The sequence below is a fragment of the Cyprinodon tularosa genome, unplaced genomic scaffold (assembly GCF_016077235.1).
Source record: "Cyprinodon tularosa strain WSP-4 unplaced genomic scaffold, ASM1607723v1 ctg1187, whole genome shotgun sequence".
NCBI lineage: Eukaryota > Metazoa > Chordata > Actinopteri > Cyprinodontiformes > Cyprinodontidae > Cyprinodon > Cyprinodon tularosa.
This window is the reverse complement of record NW_024037989.1, coordinates 119,583-132,500: the sequence shown is the minus strand read 5'-3', so window position 1 is coordinate 132,500 and position 12,918 is coordinate 119,583. Positions and strand designations below refer to the sequence as shown.

At 50.3% G+C, this 12,918-nt stretch overlaps 1 protein-coding gene across 1 annotated transcript in view; it reads right to left on the bottom strand.

The window, feature by feature from the left end:
• The window catches only part of LOC119771978 (transient receptor potential cation channel subfamily M member 5-like), a gene marked incomplete at its 3' end in the record, with an annotated part of 86,316 nt that overhangs the window by 7,670 nt on the left and 65,728 nt on the right, over positions 1-12,918 (bottom strand). Inside the window, exons 23-26 of the mRNA XM_038268216.1 lie at positions 7,601-7,766; positions 7,287-7,530; positions 6,916-6,995; positions 6,568-6,761 (exon numbers count right to left, since the gene is read on the bottom strand). Coding sequence (XP_038124144.1) covers positions 6,568-6,761; positions 6,916-6,995; positions 7,287-7,530; positions 7,601-7,766 — 684 coding nt within the window. The remainder of the gene's footprint in view (positions 1-6,567; positions 6,762-6,915; positions 6,996-7,286; positions 7,531-7,600; positions 7,767-12,918) is intronic.

Genomic DNA, 12,918 nt, shown 5'->3' with positions numbered 1-12,918 from the left:
ATGGATAAATGGATGGATGGGATGAGGGAGATGGATGGAGGGAGGGATGGATTATGGTTTGAGGGATGATGAGGGATGGATGATGGAGGGAATGATGGATAAAGGGGGATGAGGGAAGGGATGGAATGGTTAAGGAGGGTTTGGAGGGAATGGAGGGAGGGAGGGAAGAGGATGGAAGATGGAGGGAGGGATGGAGGGAGGGAAGGATGGAGGGGAAGGAGGGAGGGAAAAGGATGGATGATGATGGATGGAGGGATGAGGGATGGATGGATGGATGGATGAGGAAATTTTTATGGATATGGATGGTTTGGATAAATGGATGAAACGGTGGATGGATGGTTGATGATGGTTTGGTTTGTATGGATGGAAAGGTTTGATGTTTATGGAAGGGATGGATTATGGAAGGATGCATGGATGATGGAGGGTGGATTTTGATGGAGGGAATGGTTTAAAGGATGGATGGAGGAAGGTTGGATAAATGATGGATGGTTTGGGGAGATGGATAGGAGGGATGGAAGGAATGATGGAGGGATGGGGAAAAAATTTGGAGGGATGGAGGGAAAGGGAATGGAAGGGGATAATGGATAAAGGATTTTTTATTTTTGGGGGATTTTGAGGATGGAGGGATGGAGGGAATGGAGGATAAAGGATGGGGGGGATGGATGGAATATGGTTTTGTTGGATGGTGATGGAGGGATATGGATGGATTGGAAGGATGATATGGATGGATCAGATGGAGGGTTTGGGGATGGTGGATAAAGGGAAATGATATGGAGGGATGGATGGGGAGGAGGGGTTTGAGGGATAATGGAGGGAGAGGGATAGGGTTTTAAATGGAATGGTGGGAATGGAGGGAAGGAGGGATGGATGGATGGGAGGGAAGGATGGTTGGATGGGGGATGGATGGATGATGGTTTGGATGGATATGATGGATGATGGATGGATGATGGATGGATAGGGAAGGATGGAGGATGGATGAGGGAGGGATGGCTTGGTGAGGGAAAGGGATATGGATAAGGGATGAGGGATGATGATGGAGGGAAATGGTGGAGGGAAAGGGATAGGGATGATGGATGGGAGAGGGAGGGATGATGATTAAAATGGATGGATGAGGGATGGGGGCCCGATGGTGATGGAGGGATGGAGGGAAAAAAAGATGGATGGAGGGATGGAGGGATGCTGGATGGATGATGGTTTGGATGGGGGAGGGAGATGGATGGATGATGGATGGGGAGGGAGGGATGGGATTTTATGGATGGATATGGAGGGAAATGGATATGGATGGAAAAAAGGATGGTTTGGAGGTTGGAGGAGGGTTGGAGGGATGGTTTAGGGAGGGATGGATGGACTAGGGGAAGGGAGGAGGATGGTTGGGTTGTTGGTTTGTTTGGGATGGAGGGATGATGGATGTTGGATGAGGAGGGAGGGATGGATATGGATAATGGATGATATGGATAATATGGTTTGGAGGGGAATGAGGGAGGGATGATGAATGATGGATGGATGGAGGGAAAGGGATGATGGATGGATGGATGATAGGGAGGGATGGATGATGGATGGAGGGTTTATTGGATGGGGATGGGAGGGTTGAGGATGGATGAATGATGAGGGATTTTATGGAGGGAGGGATGAGGGATGGATGATATGGATGGAGGATGGAGGGAGGTGTGGTTTGGGGTTTGGGTTGCGGATGGTTTGGTGGTGGGGGTTTGGTGGGTGGTTGGTTTTGGGGGTTTGGGGTTTTTGGTGGAGGTTTTGGGGGTTTGGGGGGTTTTGGGGGTGGTGGGGTGAGGGGATTTTTTGGTGTTTTGGATGGAGGAGGGTGGGGGTGGTGGATGATGGGGGGATGTTTTGGTTGGTGGGTTGATTTTTTTTTTGGGTTGGTATGGATGGTTGTTGGGGGATGGTTTTGGGTTATTTTGGGGGGGGGGGTTTTTGGTTGGGGGGTTGTTGGATGTGGGGGGAGGAGGGTGGATAGGGGGAGGATGTTGGAGGGAAGGGTTTAGGTTGGTTGGGGGGGGGGTGGGCGGGGGTTGGATGTTGGAGGTTGGTGGGGAGGGTTGGAGGATGTTGGTGTTGGGGTTGTGGTGGGAGGGTGGTTGGGGTGTGGGTGATGGTGGTGGGGGAGGTTGGGGGAGGGATCTGTGGGGGTGGGGGTTGTTGGACGGGAGTTGGTGGTTGGTTGGGAGGGCGTGTGGGGGGAATGGGGGGTGGGGTGTGTTGGTGGGGGGGTTGGGGGTTGGAGGTGGGGGTGGAGGGGGTTGTTTTCCCGTTTTTTTTTTTTTGGGTTTTAGGTTGGGGTAAGGTGGGGTTTGTTGTGGGGGTGGGGGGTTTTTTGGGGGTGGTTGGGGGGTTGTTGAGGGATGGTGGAGAGGGTTGGGGGGGGTTTTGGGTGGGGTTTGGTGGGGGGGGTGGGTTTTTTGATGGAATAAGGGATGTTGGTGTTGGACGTTTTTGGTTAGGTGGTGTTTGGGGGTGGGGTGGTGTGGAGGGGTTGGGGGTTTTGGGGGTGGTTGTTGGGGGGAGGTTGTTGTGGGGGTGGGGGGTGTTGGGGGGGAAAGGGGGGTTGGGTGTTGGTTGTTTTTGGTGGTGGGGGGTTGGGGAGGCTTTTTTTGGTGGGGGGGGTGGGGGGTTGAGGTGGAGGAGGTGTTTGGGTGGGAGGGTTTTTTTTTTTGTTGGAGGTATATGGATGGATGGGGGTGGGGGTGGGTGGATGTGTATGTGGTTTTTTTTGTTGGGTGGGGGAATGGGGGGATGGTGGGAGGTTGGTTGTTGGAGGTGGTTTTGATTTTTTGGTTGAGGTGGTGGGGGTGGTGTGGGGGGTGTGGGGAGGGTTGGGGGTGTGGATGGTTATGGTGGTTGTGGAGGTTTTGGGTGGTTGGGGGGGGGGTGGGGGGTGGGTGGGGGTGGGGTTGGGGGGTTTGTTGGGGGTGGGGGGTTTGGTGGGGTGGGGGGTTGGGATGGGGTTGGGGTTGGTGGAGGGGGTGGGGGTGGGGTTTGGAGGTGTGGATGATGGGATGGTTGGAGGGATATGCAGGGAGGGGTTGTGGTTGGTTGGATAGGGAATGGAGGGAAATGGATGAGGGTTGTGTTTTGGGGTTTGGTAGGTGGTTGGGGGGTTGTTGGTGGAGGTGGTAGGAGGGTGGTGGTTGGTGGGGGTGGTGGTTTGGGGGTTTTGGAGGATAGGATGGAATGATATGGATGGTTTGGCCCAGGGATGGTTTGGAAATATGGTTTTTTTGGAGGTGATGGTGGATGATGGTGTTGTTGGATGGAGGGTGGATGGGGGTTGGTGGGGGTGGTTAGGTTGGTTGATTTTTTGGGGTTGGGTTGTGGATGGGGGGTGGTTGTGGGGGAGGTTGTGGGGGTTGTGGGAGGATGATGGTTGGGGGTTTGGTGAGGGAAATGGGGGAGGATGGATGGTTGTTGGATGGATGGTTTTGGAAAGGGATGGATTTTTTTTTTGGAGGGAATGAGGGGCCGAGGTGGGGATGGTGGAGGGGATGGGGGAGGTTTGGGGGGTGTTGGGGTGGTTGGTGGTGTTGGGGGGTGGGTTGGTTTTGGGTGGTTGAGGTTGTGGTGGTTGGTTTGGAGGGGGTGGGTTGGTTTTTGGGAGGGTTGATTAAGGTGGGGGTGGGGGGGGGTTTGGGGTTTTTGGGGGGTTGGTGGCTTGGGGTGGGGGGTGGGGGATGGGGGTGGGGTGTTGGTTGGGGGCTGGTGTTGGGGGGGGTTTGGAGGTTATGTGTTAAGGTTTTAGGGAAGATTGGTTTTTTTGGGGGATGGGGGAGGGAATGGGGGAGGATGATTTTTTAAGGGAGGTGTGGGGGGGAAAGAGGAGGTTTGGAGTCGGAAAAGGGGGTTTAAAGTAAAGGAATGAAAAATGAAAAAAGATAACTGGTGGGGTGGGGGTTTTAATTTTTTTTAGGGAGGGTTGTGGGGGGGAAATTGGGGGGAAGGGTTTGGACAAAATTGGCTGTAGGGGTTAGGGGAATAAATTTTACAAAGAAATTTTTAAAAAGGAGGGAAAGGGTTGGAGGGGGGGAATGGGTTATGGTTGGAATTTTTGGGTTGTTAAAGGAACCCGGGGCGGGAAGAAGACTAAAAGAGAAAAAATTTAAAAAGATTCCCTTTTTAAAATCCTATTGCGGGGGAAAAAGTGGGCCCATAAAGAGGGGGAAAATTTTAAAGCGGGGAAGGGCCGTCCCGGGCCTCCTCCCCGGGGGGGAATCCGGGAACCCCTCCCAGGGACGTCCAGGAGGCATCTGAAAGAAATGCCCAAAGCCCCCCTAAAATAAATTTTTCTCGGGGGGAGGAGAAGGGGTTTCTAAACTGACCCACCCCTGTTTTCCCGAACCTCCTCCCCTTTTCTCAAAGGGGGAAGACCCCAACCCAACCCTGGGGAGGAAGCTCATTTCGGGCCGTTTGGGAACCCCGGGATCTCGTTCTTTCCCCGGTCATGCCAAAAGGTGCCCAAAGGGGTGAGGGTAGGAACGTAGACCGAACGGTCCTTGGCTGTGCCAAGAAATCCTGTCCAAAAAAGTTTTTTGGAACCAGGCCCCGGTGCCCAGAGGGCAGCCCTGTGGGGATTCCAACAGGCACCGGGGGAACAGGCCCGATTTAAATTTCCCCGGCAATGCAAACCAGACTCCGCTCCCGTTTTGTACAGAAAAACGGAGGGGCCCCTTAAAAAAAGGGCCCCCGGGACTCCTACTCCTGGAGCCCCCCCCCACAGGGCAGAAACGAGGGAAAAGGCAAATGCCTTCTCCAAGTCCAAAAAACACATTTGGACGGGTTTGGGCAAACTCCCAAGAACCCTCAAGCACCGTGCACGGGTGTAGACCCTTTTTCCACTGTTCCAGGGCCCAGGACGAAAACCACCCTGCTCCCCCTGCACCAAGTTCGACAATCAGCCGGACCCCTCCTTTTCCAGCACCCTGGAAATGGGCCCTTTTCCCGGGGAGCGGGAAATTGTGATTCCCCGATATTTGGGAACACACCCTTTGGGGCCCCCTTTTTTTTTTTGGGGGGGGAACCCAAAACCCCATTTTCCAAATTCAGGGGGACGGGTTTTTCCGACCTCCATGCGATGCTGAATAGACTTTAAAACCATCAGCCCAACAACATCCAGACTTTAAGATATCGGGAAAGGATCTCGTCCCCCCCCGAACCTTGCCCCTTGGGTTTTTTTTTTGACCCCCCTCGGGCCCTTAAAGCCGGGGTGATAACGAATCCACCCCAAGCACCCCGCCCTATTTTTCCCCCCCAAAGGAAGGCTTGTCTTTTCGGGTTGAGGAGATCCTAAAAGGAACCTTCCCCCCCCGACAAAAATCCCCCTTTCAAGGTCACAGCTCCCCCCCCCCCAAACTAAAAACATTGTTGGGCAAACCATTTCCCTTTCCCCCCTCCGGAGGGCCCCGGGAACCTTTTGCCAGAATCATTTTTAAAGGCCCAACCGATAGTTTTTTTCCATGGCCTCTCCCAAACCCCCTCCCAGGCCCGAGTTTTTTCCCTTTGGAAAACCCGCCCGGGCCCACCCCGGGGGCCCTTTCAGGGAAACCTGCTTGCGGGTTTTCGGGACCCCACAACCACCCAACTCGATGGGAACCCTTTCTTCAGTTTGGGACAAAACCCTTTTATTATGGGTGTCCCACCCCCGGGGTTTTTCGGGGATTGCCACCACAACAGGAAACCGGGAAAAACCTTACAGCCCCCAGCAAGGGGCACTCCCAAAAACCCAATAGGGGCCAGAGAACCCACCCCCTTCCCGAAATCCTTTCTCCAACCTCCCTCGGAACCTGAGAGAAGCGCCCCCGGGAAAGGTGGGATTTGAACACGTCCCCTGACGGGGGGGTTTTCCCCCAAACTTTCCCCCAGCAGGCCCCCTCACAAAACACTTTTGGGGCCCTGCTGAGCCCTTTCAGGCTTCCCCCCCTTCCCAAAGCTAATCCAGCCACCCCCCCATTTTGGGGTCGGGACAGCCCCCCCCCTCTCTTCACCCAAAGTGTCAAAGACAGCACCCCAAAAACCCAAAGATACAAACTCCAAAGCGAAAACGACCTTGGGCCTGGGGTTTCCTGGTGCCAGGGCACCGAAAGACATCCTTATGCTTGAAAAAGGTGTTCTTTTATGGACAATCCATAAATTTAAACAAAGCCCCAAATAATGAGACACCATTTCGGGTTTTCAGAAGTTTGGGGGGGCCCTTTCCTCCCGATAAAGCCCCTCCAGGTGTCCCCTTTTCTTTCCCCCCCGCGGGGCTTTGAAAGTCCCCCTTTTTAAATAAAGGAACCCGGGAGGGGCCTTTCAAAAACCCCCCTCCCAAAGGGGTAATTGCAAAGAAAGGCCTGGTACTCAGCCCATAGGCCGAAACAACTGTCAGAGTCCTCCCTTCGACCTGAAGGCGAAGGGTTGCGACCCTCTCATCTACCGGGGTGAACTCCAACACGAGACGGCTGAGCTGAGGGGAGACAAGCAGCCCCACCCCCGCCCTTCGCCTCTCCCCGCGGGTCACTCCAGAGTAGAAGAGAGTCCAGCCTCTCTCAAGGAGCTGGGTTCCAGAGCCCTGACTGTGCGTAGAGGCGAGCCCAACTATTTCTAGCCGGTATCGCTCCACCTCCCGCACAAGCTCGGGCTCCTTCCCCGCCAGTGAGGTGACGTTCCACGTCCCCAGAGCCAGTTTAAGCGCCCGCCGATCAGGTCGCAGAGGTCTCCGCCTCTGACTGCCGCCCAATCCTCTATGCACCGGTCCCTCATGGTTCCCCCTGCAGGTGGTGGGCCCACTGGGGGATGGCCTCGCGTCGCTCCTTCCGGCTGGGCCTGGCCGGGTCCCGCGAGGAAGAGCCCGACCACCAGGCGCTCGCCGACGAACCCCAACCCCAGGCCTGGCTCCAGGGTGGGGTCCCGGCTTTGCCGTACCGGGCGACGTCACGTACCTCGCTGTAGTCCTCGTCATAAGGGTTTTTGAACCGTTTTTCGTCTGACCTGTCACCCAGAGCCTGTTTGCCTTGGGAGACCCTACTAGGGGCATTTAGCCCCCGACAACATAGCCTCTGGGATCACTCAGGCGCTGAAACCCCTCCACCACGTTAAGGTGGCGGTTCAAGGAGGGGGCTGATGGAATGATTCAGATTACTGCTGTGGATTATACTCTGAACAGGGACTGATTTTACAGACCCACCCAACCAGGAGGTCTGCGGCTATAGAAATATATATGATAGACACAGTTTGTGTAAGCTTTACATGTCAACATTACAGCAATATTTAATATCTATTTAGCTTCTCTGCACCCCCCCCGGCGTTAGAGATAGTCGAGCATAATTTCCCTCTCTGCCCCCCCCCTCCATCTCACCAAAGTGCTCTCTCTTGACAGAAGGAATCCTGCGGATGTGTCTCTTGATGAGAACGTGGAGATGGGAGAAGATGATGAAGGGTGGAGCCAGGCAGGGTCTGGAGTGGTACTCCACGATGAGGCTGTAGCGCTGAAACTTCCAGTAGGTGTCGCTGTGCTCCTGTACTTTGGAGAAGGTGTAGCTGCAGACAGAGAAGGGAAGTGATGCCAGAGCGCTGCAGCAATCAGAAGTTAGCTGGAACCTTAGTCTACCTGAACATGGCGATGAGCAAGTTGACCAGCACTATGTTGGTGAACAGCAGATAGATGACCAGGAGGATGACCAGCAACCAGTTAGCATAGATACTCGGACAGGGTTCAGCTCCTGCTTCGATCTCTGTGTGGTTTGAAGAGCACCTGAAGTCCTCCATTTTATCAGCTGGAATGAAGAACGACAGAGGAAACGTCAACAGCTGATCTTTAAACCAAGAACGACAGAGGAAACCTCAACAGCTGATCTTTAAACGAGGAAACGTCAACAGCTGATCTTTAAACGAGGAAACGTCAACAGCTGATCTTTAAACGAGGAAACGTCAACAGCTGATCTTTAAACGAGGAAACGTCAACAGCTGATCTTTAAACGAGGAACGACAGAGGAAACGTCAACAGCTGATCTTTAAACGAGGAACGACGGAGAAAACGTCAACAGCTGATCTTTAAACGAGGAAACGTCAACAGCTGATCTTTAAACGAGGAACGACAGAGGAAACGTCAACAGCTGATCTTTAAACGAGGAAACGTAAACAGCTGATCTTTAAACGAGGAACGACAGAGGAAACGTCAACAGCTGATCTTTAAACGAGGAACGACGGAGAAAACGTCAACAGCTGATCTTTAAACGAGGAACGACGGAGAAAACGTCAACAGCTGATCTTTAAACGAGGAACGATGGAGGAAACCTCAACAACTGATCTTTAAACGAGGAACGATGGAGGAAACGTCAACAGCTGATCTTTAAACGAGGAAACGTCAACAGCTGATCTTTAAACGAGGAACGACGGAGAAAACGTCAACAGCTGATCTTTAAACGAGGAAACGTCAAAAGCTGATCTTTAAACGAGGAACGACGGAGGAAACGTCAACAGCTGATCTTTAAACGAGGAACGACGGAGGAAACGTCAACAGCTGATCTTTAAACGAGGAAACGTCAACAGCTGATCTTTAAACGAGGAACGACGGAGAAAACGTCAACAGCTGATCTTTAAACGAGGAACGACGGAGGAAACGTCAACAGCTGATCTTTAAACGAGGAACGACGGAGGAAACGTCAACAGCTGATCTTTAAACGAGGAACGACGGAGAAAACGTCAACAGCTGATCTTTAAACGAGGAACGACGGAGGAAACGTCAACAGCTGATCTTTAAACGAGGAAACGTCAACAGCTGATCTTTAAACGAGGAACGACGGAGAAAACGTCAACAGCTGATCTTTAAACGAGGAACGACGGAGGAAACGTCAACAGCTGATCTTTAAACGAGGAACGATGGAGAAAACGTCAAAAGCTGATCTTTAAACGAGGAACGACGGAGAAAACGTCAACAGCTGATCTTTAAACGAGGAACGACGGAGGAAACGTCAACAGCTGATCTTTAAACGAGGAACGATGGAGAAAACGTCAAAAGCTGATCTTTAAACGAGGAACGATGGAGAAAACGTCAACAGCTGATCTTTAAACGAGGAACGACGGAGGAAACGTCAACAGCTGATCTTTAAACGAGGAACGATGGAGAAAACGTCAAAAGCTGATCTTTAAACGAGGAACGACGGAGGAAACGTCAACAGCTGATCTTTAAACGAGGAAACGTCAACAGCTGATCTTTAAACGAGGAACAACGGAGGAAACGTCAACAGCTGATCTTTAAACGAGGAACGACGGAGGAAACATCAACAGCTGATCTTTAAACGAGGAACGACAGAGGAAACATCAACAGCTGATCTTTAAACGAGGAACGATGGAGGAAACGTCAACAGCTGATCTTTAAACGAGGAAACGTCAACAGCTGATCTTTAAACGAGGAACGACGGAGAAAACGTCAACAGCTGATCTTTAAACGAGGAAACGTCAAAAGCTGATCTTTAAACGAGGAACGACGGAGGAAACGTCAACAGCTGATCTTTAAACGAGGAACGACGGAGGAAACGTCAACAGCTGATCTTTAAACGAGGAAACGTCAACAGCTGATCTTTAAACGAGGAACGACGGAGAAAACGTCAACAGCTGATCTTTAAACGAGGAACGACGGAGGAAACGTCAACAGCTGATCTTTAAACGAGGAACGACGGAGGAAACGTCAACAGCTGATCTTTAAACGAGGAACGACGGAGGAAACGTCAACAGCTGATCTTTAAACGAGGAACGACGGAGGAAACGTCAACAGCTGATCTTTAAACGAGGAAACGTCAACAGCTGATCTTTAAACGAGGAACGACGGAGAAAACGTCAACAGCTGATCTTTAAACGAGGAACGACGGAGGAAACGTCAACAGCTGATCTTTAAACGAGGAACGATGGAGAAAACGTCAAAAGCTGATCTTTAAACGAGGAACGACGGAGAAAACGTCAACAGCTGATCTTTAAACGAGGAACGACGGAGGAAACGTCAACAGCTGATCTTTAAACGAGGAACGATGGAGAAAACGTCAAAAGCTGATCTTTAAACGAGGAACGATGGAGAAAACGTCAACAGCTGATCTTTAAACGAGGAACGACGGAGGAAACGTCAACAGCTGATCTTTAAACGAGGAACGATGGAGAAAACGTCAAAAGCTGATCTTTAAACGAGGAACGACGGAGGAAACGTCAACAGCTGATCTTTAAACGAGGAAACGTCAACAGCTGATCTTTAAACGAGGAACAACGGAGGAAACGTCAACAGCTGATCTTTAAACGAGGAACGACGGAGGAAACATCAACAGCTGATCTTTAAACGAGGAACGACAGAGGAAACATCAACAGCTGATCTTTAAACGAGGAACGACAGAGGAAACATCAACAGCTGATCTTTAAACGAGGAACGACGGAGGAAACGTCAACAGCTGATCTTTAAACGAGGAACGACGGAGAAAACGTCAACAGCTGATCTTTAAACGAGGAAACGTCAACAGCTGATCTTTAAACGAGGAACGACGGAGGAAACGTGAACAGCTGATCTTTAAACGAGGAAACGTCAACAGCTGATCTTTAAACGAGGAACGACGGAGAAAACGTCAACAGCTGATCTTTAAACGAGGAAACGTCAACAGCTGATCTTTAAACGAGGAACGACGGAGGAAACGTGAACAGCTGATCTTTAAACGAGGAAACGTCAACAGCTGATCTTTAAACGAGGAACGACAGAGGAAACGTCAACAGCTGATCTTTAAACGAGGAACGACGGAGAAAACGTCAACAGCTGATCTTTAAACGAGGAAACGTCAACAGCTGATCTTTAAACGAGGAACGACGGAGAAAACGTCAACAGCTGATCTTTAAATGAGGAAACGTCAACAGCTGATCTTTAAACGAGGAACGACAGAGGAAACGTCAACAGCTGATCTTTAAACGAGGAACGATGGAGGAAACGTCAACAACTGATCTTTAAACGAGGAACGACGGAGAAAACGTCAACAGCTGATCTTTAAACGAGGAACGATGGAGGAAACGTCAACAACTGATCTTTAAACGAGGAACGATGGAGGAAACGTCAACAACTGATCTTTAAACGAGGAAACGTCAACAGCTGATCTTTAAACGAGGAACGACGGAGAAAACGTCAACAGCTGATCTTTAAACGAGGAAACGTCAACAGCTGATCTTTAAACGAGGAACGACGGAGAAAACGTCAACAGCTGATCTTTAAACGAGGAACGACGGAGAAAACGTCAACAGCTGATCTTTAAACAAGGAACGACGGAGGAAACGTCAACAGCTGATCTTTAAACGAGGAAACGTCAACAGCTGATCTTTAAACGAGGAAACGTCAACAGCTGATCTTTAAACGAGGAAACGTCAACAGCTGATCTTTAAACGAGGAACGACGGAGAAAACGTCAACAGCTGATCTTTAAACGAGGAACGACGGAGGAAACGTCAACAGCTGATCTTTAAACGAGGAAACGTCAACAGCTGATCTTTAAACGAGGAACGACGGAGAAAACGTCAACAGCTGATCTTTAAACAAGGAACGACGGAGGGAAACGTCAACAGCTGATCTTTAAACGAGGAAACGTCAACAGCTGATCTTTAAACGAGGAAACGTCAACAGCTGATCTTTAAACGAGGAACGACGGAGAAAACATCAACAGCTGATCTTTAAACGAGGAACGACGGAGAAAACGTCAACAGCTGATATTTAAACGAGGAACGACGGAGAAAACGTCAACAGCTGATCTTTAAACGAGGAACGACGGAGGAAACGTCAACAGCTGATCTTTAAACGAGGAAACGTCAACAGCTGATCTTTAAACGAGGAACGACGGAGAAAACGTCAACAGCTGATCTTTAAACGAGGAACGACGGAGGAAACGTCAACAGCTGATCTTTAAACGAGGAACGACGGAGAAAACGTCAACAGCTGATCTTTAAACGAGGAAACGTCAACAGCTGATCTTTAAACGAGGAACGATGGAGAAAACGTCAACAGCTGATCTTTAAACGAGGAACGATGGAGAAAACGTCAACAGCTGATCTTTAAACGAGGAACGACGGAGGAAACGTCAACAGCTGATCTTTAAACGAGGAACGACGGAGAAAACGTCAACAGCTGATCTTTAAACGAGGAACAACGGAGGAAACGTCAAGAACTGATCTTTAAACGAGGAACGACGGAGGAAACGTCAACAACTGATCTTTAAACGAGGAACGACGGAGAAAACGTCAACAGCTGATCTTTAAACGAGGAAACGTCAACAACTGATCTTTAAACGAGGAACGATGGAGAAAACGTCAACAGCTGATCTTTAAACGAGGAAACGTCAACAGCTGATCTTTAAACGAGGAACGACGGAGGAAACATCAACAACTGATCTTTAAACGAGGAACGATGGAGGAAACGTTAACAACTGATCTTTAAACGAGGAACGATGGAGAAAACGTCAACAGCTGATCTTTAAACGAGGAACGACGGAGAAAACGTCAACAGCTGATCTTTAAACGAGGAACGACGGAGAAAACATCAACAGCTGATCTTTAAACGAGGAACGACAGAGGAAACGTCAACAGCTGATCTTTAAACGAGGAAACGTCAACAGCTGATCTTTAAACGAGGAAACGTCAACAGCTGATCTTTAAACGAGGAACGACGGAGGAAACATCAACAACTGATCTTTAAACGAGGAACGATGGAGGAAACGTTAGCAACTGATCTTTAAACGAGGAACGATGGAGAAAACGTCAACAGCTGATCTTTAAACGAGGAACGACGGAGGAAACGTTAACAACTGATCTTTAAACGAGGAACGATGGAGAAAACGTCAACAGCTGATCTTTAAACGAGGAACGACGGAGAAAACGTCAACAGCTGATCTTTAAACGAGGAACGACGGAGGAAACA